Raw genomic sequence first — 17,559 nt, forward strand, 5'->3', positions numbered from 1 at the left:
TGAAGGTGTAACAAGCTCATATTTTTATTTTTGTGCTTGAATCCAGAGTTTACTCAGAGTTTGGCTTCACTAAATTATAATTCTGCCCATTTTATTTCCCCATTACTTCAGGCTTTTTCTAGAGGGCTGCGTGTAAAACCCTTGCAGTCAGAATTGCTCAGTCTTCTGCGCTGACCAGATTAATATTTCCAGGTGTGAATTTATTCTGGGAGTTTGGAGGGCTCTAACCCTTTCCTATCCTGCTGCCTTGGGCAAGGCATCCCACCTGGATTTAATGCTGCTAATTGAGGCTTCAAAGAAGGTTTTTTGAGCCCTCAGTTTGCAGAGTTATTCAGTGACTCCCTGCTGGAAGCTGCCGCTTTGCGTGACCCAACCCCATTCTGATCCTCCCTGAATGTTGTGGGAGCCTGTGGGAGCCAGTTCCTGAGCTGCATGAGGATAATGATGGACAAGTGCTGGGAAGATTGGGATGCATCCCACTCAGTGGTGTGCTCAGGGATCTTGTTCTCTGCTGCATGGTTCCTGTAGATTCCCACTCACCTCACAGCAGGATTCATATTGTGTCCCCAGCCTGCCCTGATTTGTTTCCCTGAGTTTTACCTCAGGTGTAAATGAGAGTAGGGATTCCTCGCTAAGATTATCCTAGTAATAAAACAGTAATTATATTGCATTCAGTTGCAAAATGAAATGACAGCTTGATTCCTGCTTTTTCTCTATTCTATAATTAACAGACTTTCAATTACTGCCTTCCTGAGGCCTATTCCAAGTGAGATCACAAGGAGAGCCAAGCACAGGCACTTCCTGCATCATTCTGGCTCTGCTGTGGACCGATTTTCATCCAAAACATTTCATAGCAATAAATCTTGATGATACAACTCTAGGATAAAATTATCTTCTTGGCCATAATTTGCAGCTCTTTTCTTTACCAAAACCCCTGGTGCAGCCTGCTCTTATTTTTCCAGTGATTTCAGTCTATTAGTGTGGATAAGCAATACTTATGCAAACTAAGTTGTGGCCATATATTTGTTTAGGCAAATGCTTTATGTTACAGCAAATGTTGCACATTTACAGCCCATTTTCATAGCTTTTGGGGGCTCTTAGGCTCTGGATAATAGTGTCTTACTGCTCCACTCAAAAATTCCATTACTCTGCTACCTGTGATCTTTCCTTGCATATTTATATCTTGAGCTCTGCAAAGAAATTTGCTTTATGTGATGTGGTTGGGTAGTGCCTGGCATAAGCAAACATGGAGTGCTGCAGAGAGCAAGCAGTGCTATCAGAGCTCTGCTGTGTCACCAAAAAATTTCCAGAGGTACTTGTTCTGTTTGGTTTCACACTTTGCTTAACCAACACTTTAACCAGCTACTTCCCTGCCTCTCTTTTTGCTCTACATTTGGCTGCAGGCACTCTGATGGCTTCAGATATTTTCATAGGAACTGTTGGAACCCAGGACATCCCTCTGGGTGCCCTGGATGGCTTGAGCCCCTGCCAGGGGGCTCAGAGACCTTGGCATAAAGCCAAATACACCTGCGGCTTTGATTTTCAGCCCATGGAAAAATTGCCAACCTTATATGAGGATTCTCAAGCCAAAAGAGTTTAAGTAGAATGATAGTTAGTTTGTTACAAGATAGAAAAGTAGAATTTTGAGTTTTTAGAATGGGGGTTCAGAAGCCAAGATGGAGGGATTTGGGTGTGCCTTGTCCTTCTTCTTTCTTCTTCTTAGCCTCCATCCTCTGGGTGATGTTGACACTTTTGGATTGGTTTAGAGAGAGACTGTCTAACATAGGTGATAGGTATTGGAAAATTATTGTAAATAGGTGATAGGTATTGGGAAATTATTGTAAATAATGTAAACGTAGTTTTTAGTATAAAAGGATAACACTGCCTCAGGGGTGGGCAGTGTGCCTCGGACTGACTTGCTGGACAGATCTCAGCAGTTCAGGAAAAGAATGTTTTAGATAACAGAGAATAAACAACCTTGAAAAGCACAGCCAAAGAATCCTGACTCCTTCTTCAATCTCAGGGCTGGGAAAAAGAGACTTTCTAACACCTCGGTGTCATCTCGACCACAGAAACCCTGAGAACAACTTCAGTGATAATTCAGAAATATTAAACGCGAGTTCTCAAAGCGCAACCGCCACCAGAGCGCTCAGCCATCCACGCACGTACTGTTATTTTCCTGCCTCCGTACGACTTCAGGATCTTGACTTGTGGCGATGCCTCGGTGCTTTTGATGGTCAGCTGGGGCCTGCTGTCCTGAAAGTGGCCATTGCAGGTGTCCAGCACCACGGTGTCACCCCCTTCTCGCGCAGCCACGCCGCAGTTGCAGGCGGTGGCGGAGCGGTGGCCGCCACAGTCCCACTGGCGGACGTGCACCTCGAACGCCCGTGACTCGCTGCGGCTCAGCAGGAACGTCCCGATTTTGTGGCTGTCGTAGCGCCTGAACAGCCACAAAGAAACAAAACCAGACAGGGTTAGGCACCCTCAGCATGCACCTGTGTGGGGAGTCGCTCAGCAGCGCGCCATCATTAGAGCAGAGCGCTGGCTGGACTTGGGGAAGAGTTTCTCTGGCTCTGTATCCAAGGGAACGCCGCGGCAGTTGTTGGCTGGAAGTGCCTAAGGATTCCTGTGAAAAGCAGGAGTTGTGTCCCAGCTGCTGCCATGGCAATGGGCATGGATAAAAAGGGTAAACATTTGATGCAAAGCAAATGGGAAGAAGTTTCCTGCCTCAACAAAATTGGTTGATTTTAGAGTGTGATGTTCAAAGGGAAATCGGTGCTCAAATAACCTCTTCTGTGACTAATCACCAAATTTTACAAGTCTGGCTGTGGCTAGGTGAAGGCTTCCTGTGAAAAGCTGGGATTCTTCTGAAAGCCAGATAAAATGGAGTTTGTTCCTCCCCCTCAATGACTTTCCCCTAAGCACAACTACCACACTCAGTGGATCAGCAATCAGCGTGGAGAGCAATTTAGGAATTTCATTCTTTTCTGTAAGGAACATCCCTGCTCCGTCTGGATGAGGCCAAGAGCAGGATAACTTTAACAACTTTGCAAGTGCTTGGCCTCTGCATGAACCATCTGGAACCTCTGGGGTTTCCACCACAGAGGCCTGTGAGAGGACCCTCTTCTGCTTGTTCTTTGTGCTCTCACTCCATAAACTTGTCTCACTCTCACTCTATTTTATTCTGTTATATAAAAGGAAATAGTAGCCATATAATTAATATATGTTATTGATGTTGTCTTCCTATAAGCCAACAGCTTCCATCTTTAAAAACAATGGATTATTCTGCTTTCTTTTAAGGCACTGTGATTAGTTTTCAACTCAATTTTTATGAAATTAACTAATGTGGAAACTAAACTATAAGCTTATAATAATAAGCTTTATTATTTTGTACAATAAAAAACATTAAAAGCCATGTATAAAATGCTTCTGCTAAATAACAGGATTATTTTTAAAACAGTACACACAAACATCCTCATTGTTTCAGGCCATTAATGTTTCTTATGCAGAGAAGCAAATGGCTTATGAACTGTGACTTTTTTACATGTACATTTCTGTGTTTTGTTCCTCTTCAGAAAAAAAAAAAAAGCTAGAGATAACTTTGTAGCTTAAAACATAGTAAAAAATTTAAACTTCAGCTCCTTTTCTCTGATAGAAAGCACATCTGACTTTATCTTTCATCTTGAAAAACTTAGGTTGGCCATAAAGTGATAAGATTTTGAATGGTTCTGTCTCATCCTACTTTCTAATCAGATACATAAATCCTGTATTACACTGCATAGATGCTGCTGCTAAGATTGATCAGAACTAAGGACAACATAAAAAGCAGATAATCTCTTTAAACCTCTAGTACTCGCTCCATTTGGACATCTTTGTGGGGGAGAAAGAGGATATTTTATGAGAGCACCTTCCACAGTTTCCTTCCACAGGATCAGCTTAGAAGGAGAGGAGTTTAAGGAGGCTGATGGGAAATCAGGCATCAGATTGGCTGTACCCAGACTAATCATCTCGGCCTGGTAGAGAAGGCTCTTTTTGCATATGCATGTAAATGTCATTGCAGTCAGGGGAGCTATTTATTGCTTAATAATCACTGACAGTGGACCCAATCCAACCCCCCTGGAAGTCACTCTGAGTCCCTCAATTAAGTCATGGCAGAGATTGCACAGCACAAACCTGTGCTGTGCCTAAATTAGAGCTTCCAGAAGCCTTCAGATCAGTTGGATGGATAATTGGATGTAGTCAGGTAAACTTTTGTGATGTTTACACAACTGTAATTGTGATAATGATTCTTTGGACAACCTTGGAGTTGCTTGTAGTACTAAATACCTGAAGTAGGCTTGGAGCAGCTTTTGCAGGAGGGAGTTCTGCATATTCCTTGTGAACCAGGCACCACTGTTTGTGTCTAAACCTCCCTCCACAGTGCCCTTCCCCACCCTGTTCCCCTGAGAGTCTGCAGCAATGGGCAGATGGGGTGAAAAGGGGTTCCCTCCCTACCCCTCTTGTACTTAGATTGTTTTCCAAGGGGGGAAGCAAGTTCTTGTCCTGGCATGAAGTCATGGCTCGAGTTATGTTCTTTATCCAGTAATTGTAAAACACTCCTGAGTGTTTGGTTATGGCAGTGAGCTTCTATAGGAACAATTTCTGTTGGTAAATCATAAGAGAGGGACAAAAGGGGATATAAACATATGTAAACAACTACTACCTACTACCTAGTAGTGTTTAATTAACTCACACACTGCACTTCCCCCTCACCAAGCTGCACTTTACCTTTGTATTTGTTCAGCGTTTTTTGTGGTCATTCCTGAAGATTTTCCACCACAGCTTTGCCACCAAATGATTTGATTTGTTGGCTCCTTCTTTCTTGCTACTAGGAACAATTTCACGGCAGGCTTGACCCTGTGAGGAGCTGGGTGATGCTGAAGGACGTTCTCTGCTTTCAGAGTGTTCATCCCATCACGTCGCTCTCAGAGCAGATGTTGGGTTATATTCAGCAGGCACTGGATGCCTGGGGACAGCTAAACTGCTGCAGACTATCAAAACCCCAGCACCTGGCAGGGCTACTCATGCCCAGGACTTAGCTGTGGGCTCCTATGATGAAAGCAATTAAAGCCAACCAGCAAATGGTGCCATTTCCTTGGTGGTAATATTGTTGGGATAATACAGATTAGTGAAAATTTTTGAGAAGTCTGAAAAATCTTTTAACTTTTTTTGTTTAGGTAAAATGCAAAATTACATAAATGATGTATATAGTTCCCCATCCAAAAGAAATTCCCCTTTTTACTTTGCCCTAAAAGGATTTTCTGCATATTTAGTTTTAAGCTAGTACTTCATATTTAAGAATCTGCAATTTATGGCATGAAAAGCTTTTATATTTATTATGTGCCATAACCAGTAATGAGGGCTATACTTTTGCTTTACCAGGCTTTCACATTTGTTTAATTTAGAAGGTACTTTGCTATAAAAGGAAGTGCTCTCTCTGGATTTTAGCTGGTGTAATTAACGTTATTTCACATCTACGCTCCAATATACACAAATTGATTGTGCTTATGCTGTAAAATATGACACATTCTTCTTTGATTTTCAGTCACAGCCTTTGGTGAGAAGAATGAAAAGATTACAAGATAAATATTCCTACAGACATGTATTAGCAGGAGGCGCAGCAAAGGGGAGTGCTATTAAGGAGTGGGAGTTGGGTATTTCAGTGGTCTAATGAATAGCTAACTACCTCAGATGTAACGTGAGCTCACTATGTCAGATTAAAACCATTGGAAACATCACAATAGAACTCAAAATTACATTGGAAGTGGCCCTTTCAGTAAGAAAATTGTACTGCCAATAAGAAAAACACTTCCAGACTTTTGATTTTTGTACCATTTTTCAATTTTACAAATTTATTTAAGTAACTATTTTTACTGAAGTTGAATTTTAAATTTTTCATGATTTTCATTTAAATTTTGAAACCACAAAGAGTTTCTCATTTCAAACACATTTTCCCACCAGATTTCCTTACATGAAAAAAGGGGAACGCTTCCCTTCCAGACCTTGCTTTCCTCACTCCTTAAAGGCAGAGCTTTAAAATCATTTGCTAACGTGGTAGCAATTTTTTTTTTTTGGATAGGCAGTCAGAGAAGTTGCTTAACTGATGTGTAATAAGGTAGCCTAATCATTATAATAATTGAAAGAGAAATTATTTACAATAATAAATGGGAATATAAGTAGGAGTAATGGGACTGTGAAATGATGGGTAAGAAACTTGGCTGAATACCAAGAAGTGATCTATCTTAGGGACATAACCTGGTTATGGAGATGGACGAAGCCCCACCAATGTGGCTCATTAAAAGCTGCACTGGACAGAGCAGGGATGAATGTGTGTCCACAAGGAAAAAAAGTGCAGCTTTTGAGGGGCCAAGCTGATCCCAGGTTTTTCCTCTTTTGAGTTTGTGTGACTCTGAGGAAGGATGGCACAGACTGATGGGCTTTTTCAAACTCCCTGGGTCAAAATAGAACATAAATTGCTTAGAAGCATTCCTGCGTGACATCAACAATAGGATTTAAAAATGAGTTATTCAAATCAAATTGCTTTATTTGGTTTTAGACCTTTTTTTTTTTTCATGGAAGCAATGTAAAAATGTGCTACATGGCTGGAAGGGTATCCCCATTCCAAGAGGTACTTTTCAGCTATTTATAATTTCCTAAACACAAGAATCTGACAGATAACTTCCTGTTCCCAGCCCTAAATCAAAAGGGAGTATTTTAGAATATAAATGTATGGAGAGGTTTGAAATAATACTCTGATCTAGTTTAATATCCCAGAGTTGAAATAATTGCAGCTACATAAGGTATGGGAATACCTTTGAACCTCATGCAGCTCTAATGAAGCTTCCAAGGCAAGAAAAGCACCCAAACTTTTATGAAACAAGTTCCTGGCCACATTTAAATGCTGTTCAGCAAAGCAGAAGGGGGACTGGGAAACCATGGATAAGCAGAGCTAATCTCCTATCTCAGACTGCCCAATTTACATGAAATCTTTGTTAGAAGCAGAAGTGTAACCTTTAATGGAGTCACTGCCTTTCTTACTCACATTTCATCAACAGATTTCTCCAGCTTTGACATCATTTCAGATGCCACCTCCAGAGCATGTTGGACTGGAATTGGGATGTCAGGATAGCAGAAATTCCCACCTGCCAAGCCCTTGTGGATGCTGTGCACCCAAAGTCACTGTCTGTGCCATCAGGAGGTCAATGGCAGAATGACAAAATTGGAATGTCATCTCAAATATTGGCATCATGGGATCAAATGTGCCAGGTGCAAATTTTAAAAGCTTTCAGTGATGCCAATTAGCTGGGATAAATAGATTAATGAATGATTAGAGGAGTTAAATGTGGAAAAGTTCTGTACAGCTCAGGCTGTCAAACACAAAGGCACCACTTTGGCTCTGTAAGTCTTTAAGCAGCTTATTGCTGGGTAATGCAGAAGGACATTTGGACACTACAGGAGGATGTACAACTTTATTTTTGCATTCTTCTCCTGATATTTGACATTTATAATTTCTGTACTTTTTTTTATCTGAGACATTAGAGCCACCTTTTTGGGGTTTTTTGGTTGTGTTTATGATTGGCAACTCCAGCTGGACACAAACCAGCTCTGGAAACAGAAGAAACCAAGAGCATCCTTCTGATGAGTGACTTTGCAGCAGATCTTGCTGAACTCCTGTGGAGGCTGTCCCTGTGTGCTGTGCTGCACAGTGACACCCTGGTGACATAATGTGTCAATTGGGTGGCACTGGGGTGTCACTAACACAACAACTTGTGGTGTAGACACCCTCACAAAGCCACTGGTGATGGTTCTATTTGAAGAACATTTTGGAATCTGACCTTTGTCTTGTAAAAATTATTCAGACTCAGACCCATTGCTTCTCAAAGATGAATCCATTTCTAGTCCTTTTGTTAAAAGAAGTACACAGCTGGAAGGAAACCACTTGTGCTGTTGAAGGAGAAGATTCCTCATTGTAAGCAAACCTGTTCAATGCTTTTTTTGATATTCTAATGTAAGCCCAAATGCATGCCACGTCCAGAAACTGATAACTGCAGTAATTGAGCCAAATTATTTCAAAGTAAAATACTCACCATCCATCAAATGTGATAATGTGTGGATCAGTGAAAGAGTAGCAGTTCCCTGTTGGGAGGTCTCGAACTGTGACCTAGTTAAAATGAAATGTGTAATGAATACAGTCTACACAGCAGTTTTCCTTCATTACTGTTCCTCACAAAACATTAGGGGCAGGATTCATGGGTTAAGTACAAACTACAATCTGACTTCTGAAACATGATTGCAGATAGGGACAAAATGGGCTTTGCTTTCAAACAGCAGAGTTTAATCATAGCCAATGAGGGAATTCAAAGTGTTCCTGTTCATCTGATGTAATGTCTTCCTTTATCTGGTAAAAGCTGAAGTATTTTTATTAAAACTTTTTGCTAAGGAGCAGATCATTCACTGAAATTACCAAGAGAATAGAGTGCTCATTAAATTGTACTAATTTTACTGCCTGAAGTATGGTAAAAAGGTATGCTATAATTAAGTAACATTAGCATGTTTTAGTAGTAGCTGCCTGTCCCCCAATTTGACCTCAGATTTCCCATTACAGCATCTCAATGGCTGATTTATCTATTTGATGTGGATATTGATCAGATATTGATGAGGAAGCTCCAAATGACACTGATTTAGGTATGTGGGTGAAACAGGAAAGGACCTACTGCAGCTGCAGTGATCTTCATCTGCATCAGCCCTTGCCTCCTTGGGCACCAGTGGGTCACAGAGAGAGCCCTGGTGCCCTGCAGGGAGCAGATGTGCCTGCAGAAGCCAGGGGCAGGGCTCTGAAGCTGTAACACCTGAATCCCAGGCAGTGCTGCACCCACATTGCCAGGTCTGCTCAGGAGGGTGTTTTTTCAATGGCTGAGTGCTCTGCTGACCAGCTCCCAAAAATGCAGGGCTGGGTTATGCAGTGATTTGTGATATGAAGAGCTCCCCCAGTCATACTGGTGGGAGTGATGGAGTGTTATGGTTTTCCATTATCCATCCTGACAGACTGATTTCTTGGCCAGGGCTGTTAATTCTTTGCTCCCTCCCTGCCCATGAGGAGCCCAGAGGTGCACTTCAGTTAGTTCTACCAGGATCCATGGAGCAGGGAAGAGGGATGGCTGCTATATCCCTGTGCAGTGTCTCAGTGACAAAGCAGAACCTGGCTTTTGGGAACAGGGGTGAAATTAAATAAATGAATTAGAGGGTGAAGATAGAACTTCAGTTCCCGACAACAATCCTCACCTGCAGCAATACATCATCTGTATTTCAAAATACCCCTTAACCATGACACAGAAACACTGAGATGCCCACCTGTGTCTGGCACGCCAAACTTTTAGAATGATGGTCTTGAGGACTCAAAAAATTAACCTCTCTTTGAACAACTTTTTGATCTGGGGTCAGCTGTGTCATTTGGATTTACTGTCTGATATGAAGTGTCTCAGAATTTTCCCATTTTCTCCACAGCCTCACACAACCTAAGTAAAAATTTAGCACGTACAAATCCATGTGGCTCTTCCTGCTCTGTTCCTTCTAATGCCAGCAGAAGACACAATTCCTGGTTGGAGGCAGGAGTAGTTTGCTGAGGAAATCCTGTTTACAGGTATCTACATGTGTTAGGATGTTCTGCCCACCATTTCTGTTCAATTTTCAGATAAATCAAAAATATCTGAACAAGTCAGAAGGATTAAAGATTACGTGGATTTTAATACATGGACTTTTTCTTGCTATGCTTCAAGAGCCATGTTACATTAAGGCCTCTAATTAACTACAAAGCAGCAATGTAAAAATGGGGGGGAGGGAAGTATTGTCTGTTATGTTTCCATATATCAAATTTTAACAGAGATAAATGGAATTTATTATTAAAATTGATTTATTCAATTTCACACTTGATACATCTTCATATTTTAATAAAAGCATTTGTAATTTCAAGAAAAAATATGAGTGTGTGAGTGCATGATGCTGAATTAGCTGTAATTTCTGGTTTAAGAACCTTAAAAAGAAGCCAGTTCTGGAGATGAAATGTTATACTGTTATACACCCATGCCAGGCATTTTACCTTTGAAGACAAACATTCTTTTGGTCCAGTTTAATCTTATTTTCTCATGACAAAATCCACAAAAATTAGGGCAGGGAATTTGTGGATTTCACTGGGGGGTTGTTTTCAGTTACTTAAGATATTCCAGCTTGGATGTGCCCCTGCTCTGAGAAATTCAGCTCAGTCAAATCTGTGCTCTGGTTAATTTTTTGGGACGGTGGGATTACAGCTCTCAAACCTCCCAGCTGAGGTCCTGAAATAACTTCATGGAGAAAGGGCTGGTCCTTGCTCACCACATTTCTTTAGCCAGGCTTTCTACAGGGAAAGTGTGGCTTGCCTTCCTGATTGTTTCTTTTTTGTTTGTTTGGTTGGTTGGGGGTTTTTTTTGGGTTTTTTTTTTTTTTTTTTTTTTTATTTTGGACATTTTGTAGTGGTATCAATGAAGAGGTGGAGCAGCCACGTGTCATTGAAAGTGTCCTGGCAATTCACAGCACAGTCACAAATTAAACACGGCACTGCTGAGTCCCCTTCTCCTCTCTCCTTTCTGAGGCTCTGCCTTTCCTCTGCTTTTTCAGAAAATGTTCTCCAAACACTCAGATTCCCCCTCCCTCCTTCTCAAAAAGGTGCTTATTCCCTAACCCATGTTCTCCCTCTCCCCTTTTCCAGTGGACAGGAGCATTCCTGGTGACCTCTGTGTTCCAGCTCTTGGCCTTATGGATGTGCTGACTAATAATCAAACCTAAACCTGTCAAAGCACAGGGAATTCCATTTCATTTTCTTGGTGTGTAAAGTGACTGATTTGCTTTATTCTGCTGAAAGAGGGATCAAATATTAGGGAAAAAAAAAATTTATTGTGAAGGTAGGGAGGCCCTGGCACAGGTAGCCTAGAGAAGCTGTGACTGCCCATTCCCTGGAAGTGTTGGATGGGGCTTGGAGCAACCTGGGACAGTGGAAGGTGTCCCTGCCCATGGCAGGGGGTGGAACTGGATGGTCTTTAAGGTCCCTTCCAACCCAAATCATTATGACAATCATCCCTGAAATTTTATTTTCTTTGGAAAAAAAAGGAGGAAAAAAAAAGGAAAAAAGAAAAGATTTGTCACATTTTCCAAGTGATTTCAGGACCTCACCTTCACATCCCTGGGTGTGTAAGCCCTCCAGAGCACATCCCCTGGCGCGGCCAGCCGGGCGCTGAGGCGGCTGACGCGGTTCCCGTCGTGCGCGAAGTCGGTCACGGCTGTCACTGTCACCCTAGCTGCTGCACAGCTGCTCCCCGAGCACGGCCCCGGCAGCAGATCCACCTGGCAGGCCGAGAGGGCGATGTCTGGGGGCCCTGGGACCTGGCTGCCTGGAGTGAACACCAACACAGAGCCTGACAAGAGTCGTCCAAAGTGCCGCCCATGCCCTGCTCTGCTCAGCAGAAACGCCTCTGGTTCCAGGACACGCACACCTTGTGTCTTGGGTTGAAAGATTTAGCTGGGATGTGTGTTCTGTTGCCATCTGTTAGAGGTGGGGCAGTTATTCTGTTCATTGGGCAGTTTTCTTTATCTCTTCCACAGCCAATCCTCCCTCCAGGAATCCCCTGTTCATGGCCAGGGAGTGTCCCTGCATGGCTGATCAAATTCCATCATCCCATGGGGAGATGCTCCGCCCAGGGGGAGGAGCCAAGCATTCCTACCTGGATCCAATCTGACATTATTTGGAGCAATAGAGCGCCCTTTTCCCACTGCATTCCCAGAGGAGCAGCTTCTGCTGCCCTGCATTGCCAGAGGGAGCCCAGGCCCATCTCCAGCACCCCTGGAGCTGCAGAGGAAAACTTCCCCCTTGTGCAGGATCCCTGCTCCAGCAGAACCACAGCTGGCACTGCAGGAGGGCTGAGCCCCCATGGGATGGGGCTGTGCCACCACCCTGACACACAGGGGGTCAGGTCATGTTCTGACTCTGTCTGTGGTTTGGTTTTTTTTTTTTTAGGTTTTTTTTCCTACTATTGCATTTGGATTTTTTTAAATTCTCCTAGTAAAGCACTGTTATTCCTCTTCCCATATCTTTGCCTGAGAGCCCCTTAATTTCAAAATTATAATAATTTGGAGGTTTATATTTTCCATTTGAAGGAAGGCTCCTGCCTTCCTTAGCAGACACCTGTCTTTTCAAACCAAGACACCTTGGAACCAGATGGGCTTTGCATGAAGACAGTTGTGACTGACTGAATCTGGCATGCCCCTGCACTCTTCAGGGTCCTGGTTTTTATCCTCAAAGTTTGCTAAAAGCTCGGTGGTCTCTATTTTTCCACAGGTGCTAATATTTCTGGGACAATGGTGTTACCTTTATGGGTCCATGCCCAGGGAATGAAGACAAGTGGTTCTCATGACAAAGAAAGAGATGGATCTGTGTTCTGGAAAACATTTCTCCTTCACTGTCTGGATTATAAGGAGGTATCTGCTGGGAGTTATTTAATTTAAAGTAAACAGGTGTTTTGATGTGAAAAGGGAGGGTTCTTGAGTAAGTTTTTGGTGAGCTATGGATTCACAACAGCAAGGCAAATGCAGCAGGTCTGTATTTATATTTTTTTGGCTTAGTTATGGTGTTTTCCTTCCAATCAGGAAAACGATGGTAGTTTTATTTGTGTCCTATGCAGAAGAATTGTGCTGATAAATTCACTAAAAAAATGAGGAAAATAATAAGCTATGGAGATGCTGGCTATGTGAGCATCTGTGGTGGGTAGAGAAATGATGTGTGGTGACAAAACCAGTGTCACAATGGCACTGCACATCATATCTTTCCTAAAGGGACCTCTACATGCAGCCAGAATGGCAGTGTCCACTTCTCTCAGGTGCTGACCCTTTCTGCTGAGGTCTCAGGTGAAGGGCAAACCTGTATTTTTATTTCCATAGGTGTGTTTTCCCTTACACACTCTGAATTATGATAGCATTTAGTTCTGAGCCATCTGGTCTGCACTACATACAGTGTGCATTTTCTTCTCAAGAAGCCACTCAAGCTTTCATGAATCCTTTGGTTGATAGGAAATGAAACTGTGGTCCCACTGAAACCAGTCAGAATCTAAATGCTGATTTTGGGACTTACAGTGTTTCTTGAGGAGTACTTAGTTTTCTGTCCCAGACTGCTAATTATCATCAGATGAGAATAAGGTTCTAGAAATGGTGGACATAAAATTAATCTGAGATGAAAACAAGTGGTTTTCTGATATTAAAATAAGTGATTTTTGTACCATTTTTCCCATTTGTAGAATTGCTTAATAATTTCTAGAGATGGCATTGAAGAATTTTAAGATGGCATTTTTAACACAATCAAATAATCACTGTCTTATTCCTTATGGAAAAATCTCATGAAATATAATTTAAATTAACCCTGTACAGTACTATGGGAACTGAACCAAAATCTACAGATATTAATGACATTTTATCTCTCCTATCAAGTCCTTAAAGGCTGCCTCACCTCACATCTTATAGAAAAGTCCTGGTTCATTTTCAAGGTTCTTGATTCAATTAAATTGGAGGTTTCCATGAGGAATAGCTATTGCCATTACAGCCCCATGAGCTGCGCTCAAAACCCAGAACAAAAGTTTAAAATCAAAGAAAATCATCTTGTCAAAATAGTAGCGATAAACTTAACAGGAGCCGAACTCCAGTGGCTCTGCTGTGCCTTGGCATTCATTATGATATTGTCTGAACTTGGAGAGATATTTCTGTGCTTGTAATTAGCTTTCTTATCACTTATTCCCTACATAATTAGCACAAGAATGCAGTTATATGGATTCAGTCAGACAAGGAGCTTGTCAGTTAATTTATTCGGTATAAACGAATCGCAGCTGAAATGGTTTTTATTTTTAATTTCCAGCACTGTGGCCAGCACACATTTTTCAGAAGCCCGCAGTGTTCCTTCAGATAAACTAATGGAGCCTAAAGACAATAAAGGCTCAGAGCAAATGTGGTTGTGCAGACACCCAGCAGCAGATCCTCAGCCTTAAGTATATATAGATAGCTCAATAGATAACAGCCCGAGTGTCATCCCAGGAAACAGCCTCAGGATGGAGCAACCAAGGGCTAGAGCTGGGTCTAGTCTAAGCTGCAGAAATGAGTTGATCAAAACTAACAGGAATTTTCCACTTCAGTGACAACTTCCTTCAAATATGAGTTAATTGGACGAGCTGTGCCTTCCTCCTGGCACCTCTTGGCACCAACACATCAAGCCCGTTGACGGCTTGGAAATAGAGCTGCATCTGCAAGTCCTGTATCCTCTCTTTCTTCCAGTCAAGGGCACACTGTGGGACTGGAGGAGACCTTGGTGAGGGGTCAGTCTCAGTCCAGTGTGCTGAGCTCAGCCTCCCCCACCTGAGAGCTCCAGGCCCAGGCTCCCAGTGCCAGAGAGATTCTGAAAGCCTTGATGGATGCCTCAGAAAATGTGAGTTACACAAATGGCCTTGACTGGGGCTCATTCCTATCTGATCCTCAGTGCCTGAGCTGCTCGGGGTCTGTGGGGATGCCCCAGCACACACCAGCCCTGACACCCTCAGTGTGAGGCAGCCTTTCCTCCACCTGGCCATCCAAGGAAATCCATTCCCTTGAGCTCAGAGGATGTTTGCCTGATGGAGCAGCCCAGACTCCAAGCCAAGAGCAGGTGTAGAACAGAGCAGAACTGAGCCATGGAGAAATGCAAAGTACTGCATGTATGAGAGCCAGCACAGCTGCTGGAACCATAAGGTGCTGCTCAGTTTAAGTTCATTGTGTTGTGATACCATTTAAATTATTTTTCTTTCTTCTGTCTAAGCACTTGGCTGATGGTGAGGAGAGCTAGGAAAGGGATTTAAAAAGAGAAAAATCCCAGGACCTATCTGGGTTTTGCCAACACTCTTTAGAGCTGCCTTTTTGTGGGTAGAGAAATTGCAGCTGTAATCCTATCTCTAAACATTTCTCTTGTTGAGTCACTTATGGAAGAGAAAGAAGTGACTTGTTAGCAAAAAGCTTGGGTGTTTTATTTGGTGCAAATGGAAAGTAAATACCTACGTGCCACCCTTAGGCAGGACACTTATTCCACCTGGTTGACATGAAGACAGCATTTATTGAATAAAAGGGCAAGAGTTTTCTCAGTGACATTGTCAATGTTTTCAAGTTAATAAAATAAAAAAAAATCCAAAATGTTTAGAAAGAGAATAATACATAAGCACAAAAATGATTTTTTCTTACTGTATTAAGTTAGACAAAAACTATAAGCCAACAAAAGAAAGAAAAAAGGCTTCACTATGCATTTACTGAATAATAAATCTGCAGGGGAGCTTTTTATTGATAATTAATGAAATTATTCTACCTAAGAACATTCCTGCTACAAAAAAACCCTAAAAATGGAATTTTATGCTCCTGGAATTTAAAATAAATTCTTCTACTCTCAGTTATTTCATCCATAAATCTCAACAGACTACTGTTCAGGTTATTGCCAGTCAGATTTATGGCCTTGGGGTTTTTTTCTCTCAAAAATCTGTCTGATATAATCAGCTGTTTTATTTTACAGATAAAAATATGGCCTAGTTTGCTAATTTTATGGCTTCCGCCCTTTGGTATTATTGATATATCATATTTTCTATTAGAATTCATTGTAACCTAAATACTGGCAAAAACAATCACATTAATTAGATGTCAATATGTAAAACTCTTACCCAGGTCCTCAGTACTTAGTTGCAAAGTGATTTTACAGGAATCATCCTGCCCAGGACAGGCAATGGGCACCGTGCTCAGGACAGTCAAAACGTGCTCCTTGCCATCCTCTGCAATTTCTAGTGACTCTGGCAGGAACTGGAAATAAGAAAAGAACTTTAAGATAATTTTGACAAGCAAGAGCGATGACAGATTAATCAGGCAACGCTGACATCTATGAAGTGTGAAGTGGTTTTAACCAATTATTAAGATATTACTTGCAAAATAATAATAACCTTTATCATAATCTCCTTAATAATAATAATAATATATTTTGCCATAGTGATCTTCAACTTTATAAGGTAAAATTGCTGTTAACATACTTAAACTACATTATTTGCAATTAAGAAAATGTTTGCAGTTCCCATATAATGTGTAATTGCTTCTCATCTCCAAATCAGAAAGCCAGCCTTTATTAAGCCTGAGAATAATACTGTGGAGTTTATTTAATTTTTAATATCCCTGGTTTAAAGGAGCTCCTTCCCCAGTGCAGTAGGAGAAGTACCATGGCATAAAGCCTGGCAGAACCTCATGGTCATGGACTCCATGTTTGTAGTCTGCATCAGGTGCAAAATAATTGCAATTTTTCACCAATTCCTCTTCCCTGCTATGGCAGGAAGAAGAATCGCTCTGCATATAAAATATTACAGGTTTGGAGAGAGAGGTGGAGTTGTGCCTTTTCTGTCTGCCCATTGTCCTGGGAAAAGAACAGCACTCAGGGCTAGTTGGAAATGGGAATTTCCACTCCCTGGAAAATCCTGACGTTTAAAAAAATTCCTCAGAAACTATTCTTCAGATGCCACACAGAATGGGCTGCCAGATGTTTGAAACCCCTTTCATGCAGGCATGACACTCAGATACTCAGAAGATCCCAAAAATCTCCTGACAGTCTAATCCTCGAGTGGGATTAGAACTGATCCTTGCACTCAGTGTGAATTTATCTCCAGCAACTCCTGTTTTGTAATGCCTGACCGTAACAGGATGATGGATAAAAATTCATATTTTGTCTTCACTTTGTTCTGGTTTATTTGCAACAGAATTGTGCATCCTTTGTTTGTAGGTTTGTAGGTGTGACTTCCCATCCCAAAAAACCCCCAGAGCTGTTCAGGGCACCTTTACTAGCACATGGAGCTTTCCCATATTTTGTGGCACATGGTGCCATGTCACCATGATATTTTATGAAAAATCCCTTTGCCAGGATTTCTTCTCCTGGGAAGATGAGAAGCCTCAGCTTCTCCATGTTTTGCTCCTCTGGAATGTGATTTGGAGAATTGTTTATCCAGCATGTGGCTTGTTTTTAATTCATGGCCAATCACAGCCAGCTGTGTCAGAATCTCTGTCACGGGTTTTTATTCTTCATTCTTGTCGAGCCTTCTGATGTCTCCTTTCTCTTTCTTTAGTATCATGTTAGTATATAATTTTCATATAATAATATAATACAATGCAATATAATATAATATAATATAATATAATATAATATAATATAATATAATATAATATAATATAATAATGAATCAGCCTTCTGAGAACTTGGAGTCAGATTCTCATCTCTCACCTCGTCCTGGGGACCCTCACAACACCGCAACAGTGCCAGTGGTGCTTCAGGGTGTTTTACAGACAAACTGAAAGCCATTTTCTCACAGTGAACAGCACTGCTTGTGATCATCAGAACTTATGTTTCTTCATCGTGATTTTCAAATATTCCCCAGTCAGTGACTCAGGGCCATGGGTGTTACCTTAATG

At 41.7% G+C, this 17,559-nt stretch overlaps 1 protein-coding gene across 1 annotated transcript in view; it reads right to left on the minus strand.

The window, feature by feature from the left end:
- Positions 1–17,559, minus strand: part of LOC139593394 (von Willebrand factor D and EGF domain-containing protein-like) — a 164,564-nt gene that overhangs the window by 6,324 nt on the left and 140,681 nt on the right. The window contains exons 6-9 of the mRNA XM_071434220.1: positions 15,780–15,915; positions 11,242–11,459; positions 8,127–8,200; positions 2,170–2,440 (exon numbers count right to left, since the gene is read on the minus strand). Coding sequence (XP_071290321.1) covers positions 2,170–2,440; positions 8,127–8,200; positions 11,242–11,459; positions 15,780–15,915 — 699 coding nt within the window. The remainder of the gene's footprint in view (positions 1–2,169; positions 2,441–8,126; positions 8,201–11,241; positions 11,460–15,779; positions 15,916–17,559) is intronic.

The sequence above is a fragment of the Agelaius tricolor genome, unplaced genomic scaffold, assembly GCF_023055355.1.
Source record: "Agelaius tricolor isolate 1412-34295 unplaced genomic scaffold, bAgeTri1.0.p SCAF_10, whole genome shotgun sequence".
Lineage (NCBI taxonomy): Eukaryota > Metazoa > Chordata > Aves > Passeriformes > Icteridae > Agelaius > Agelaius tricolor.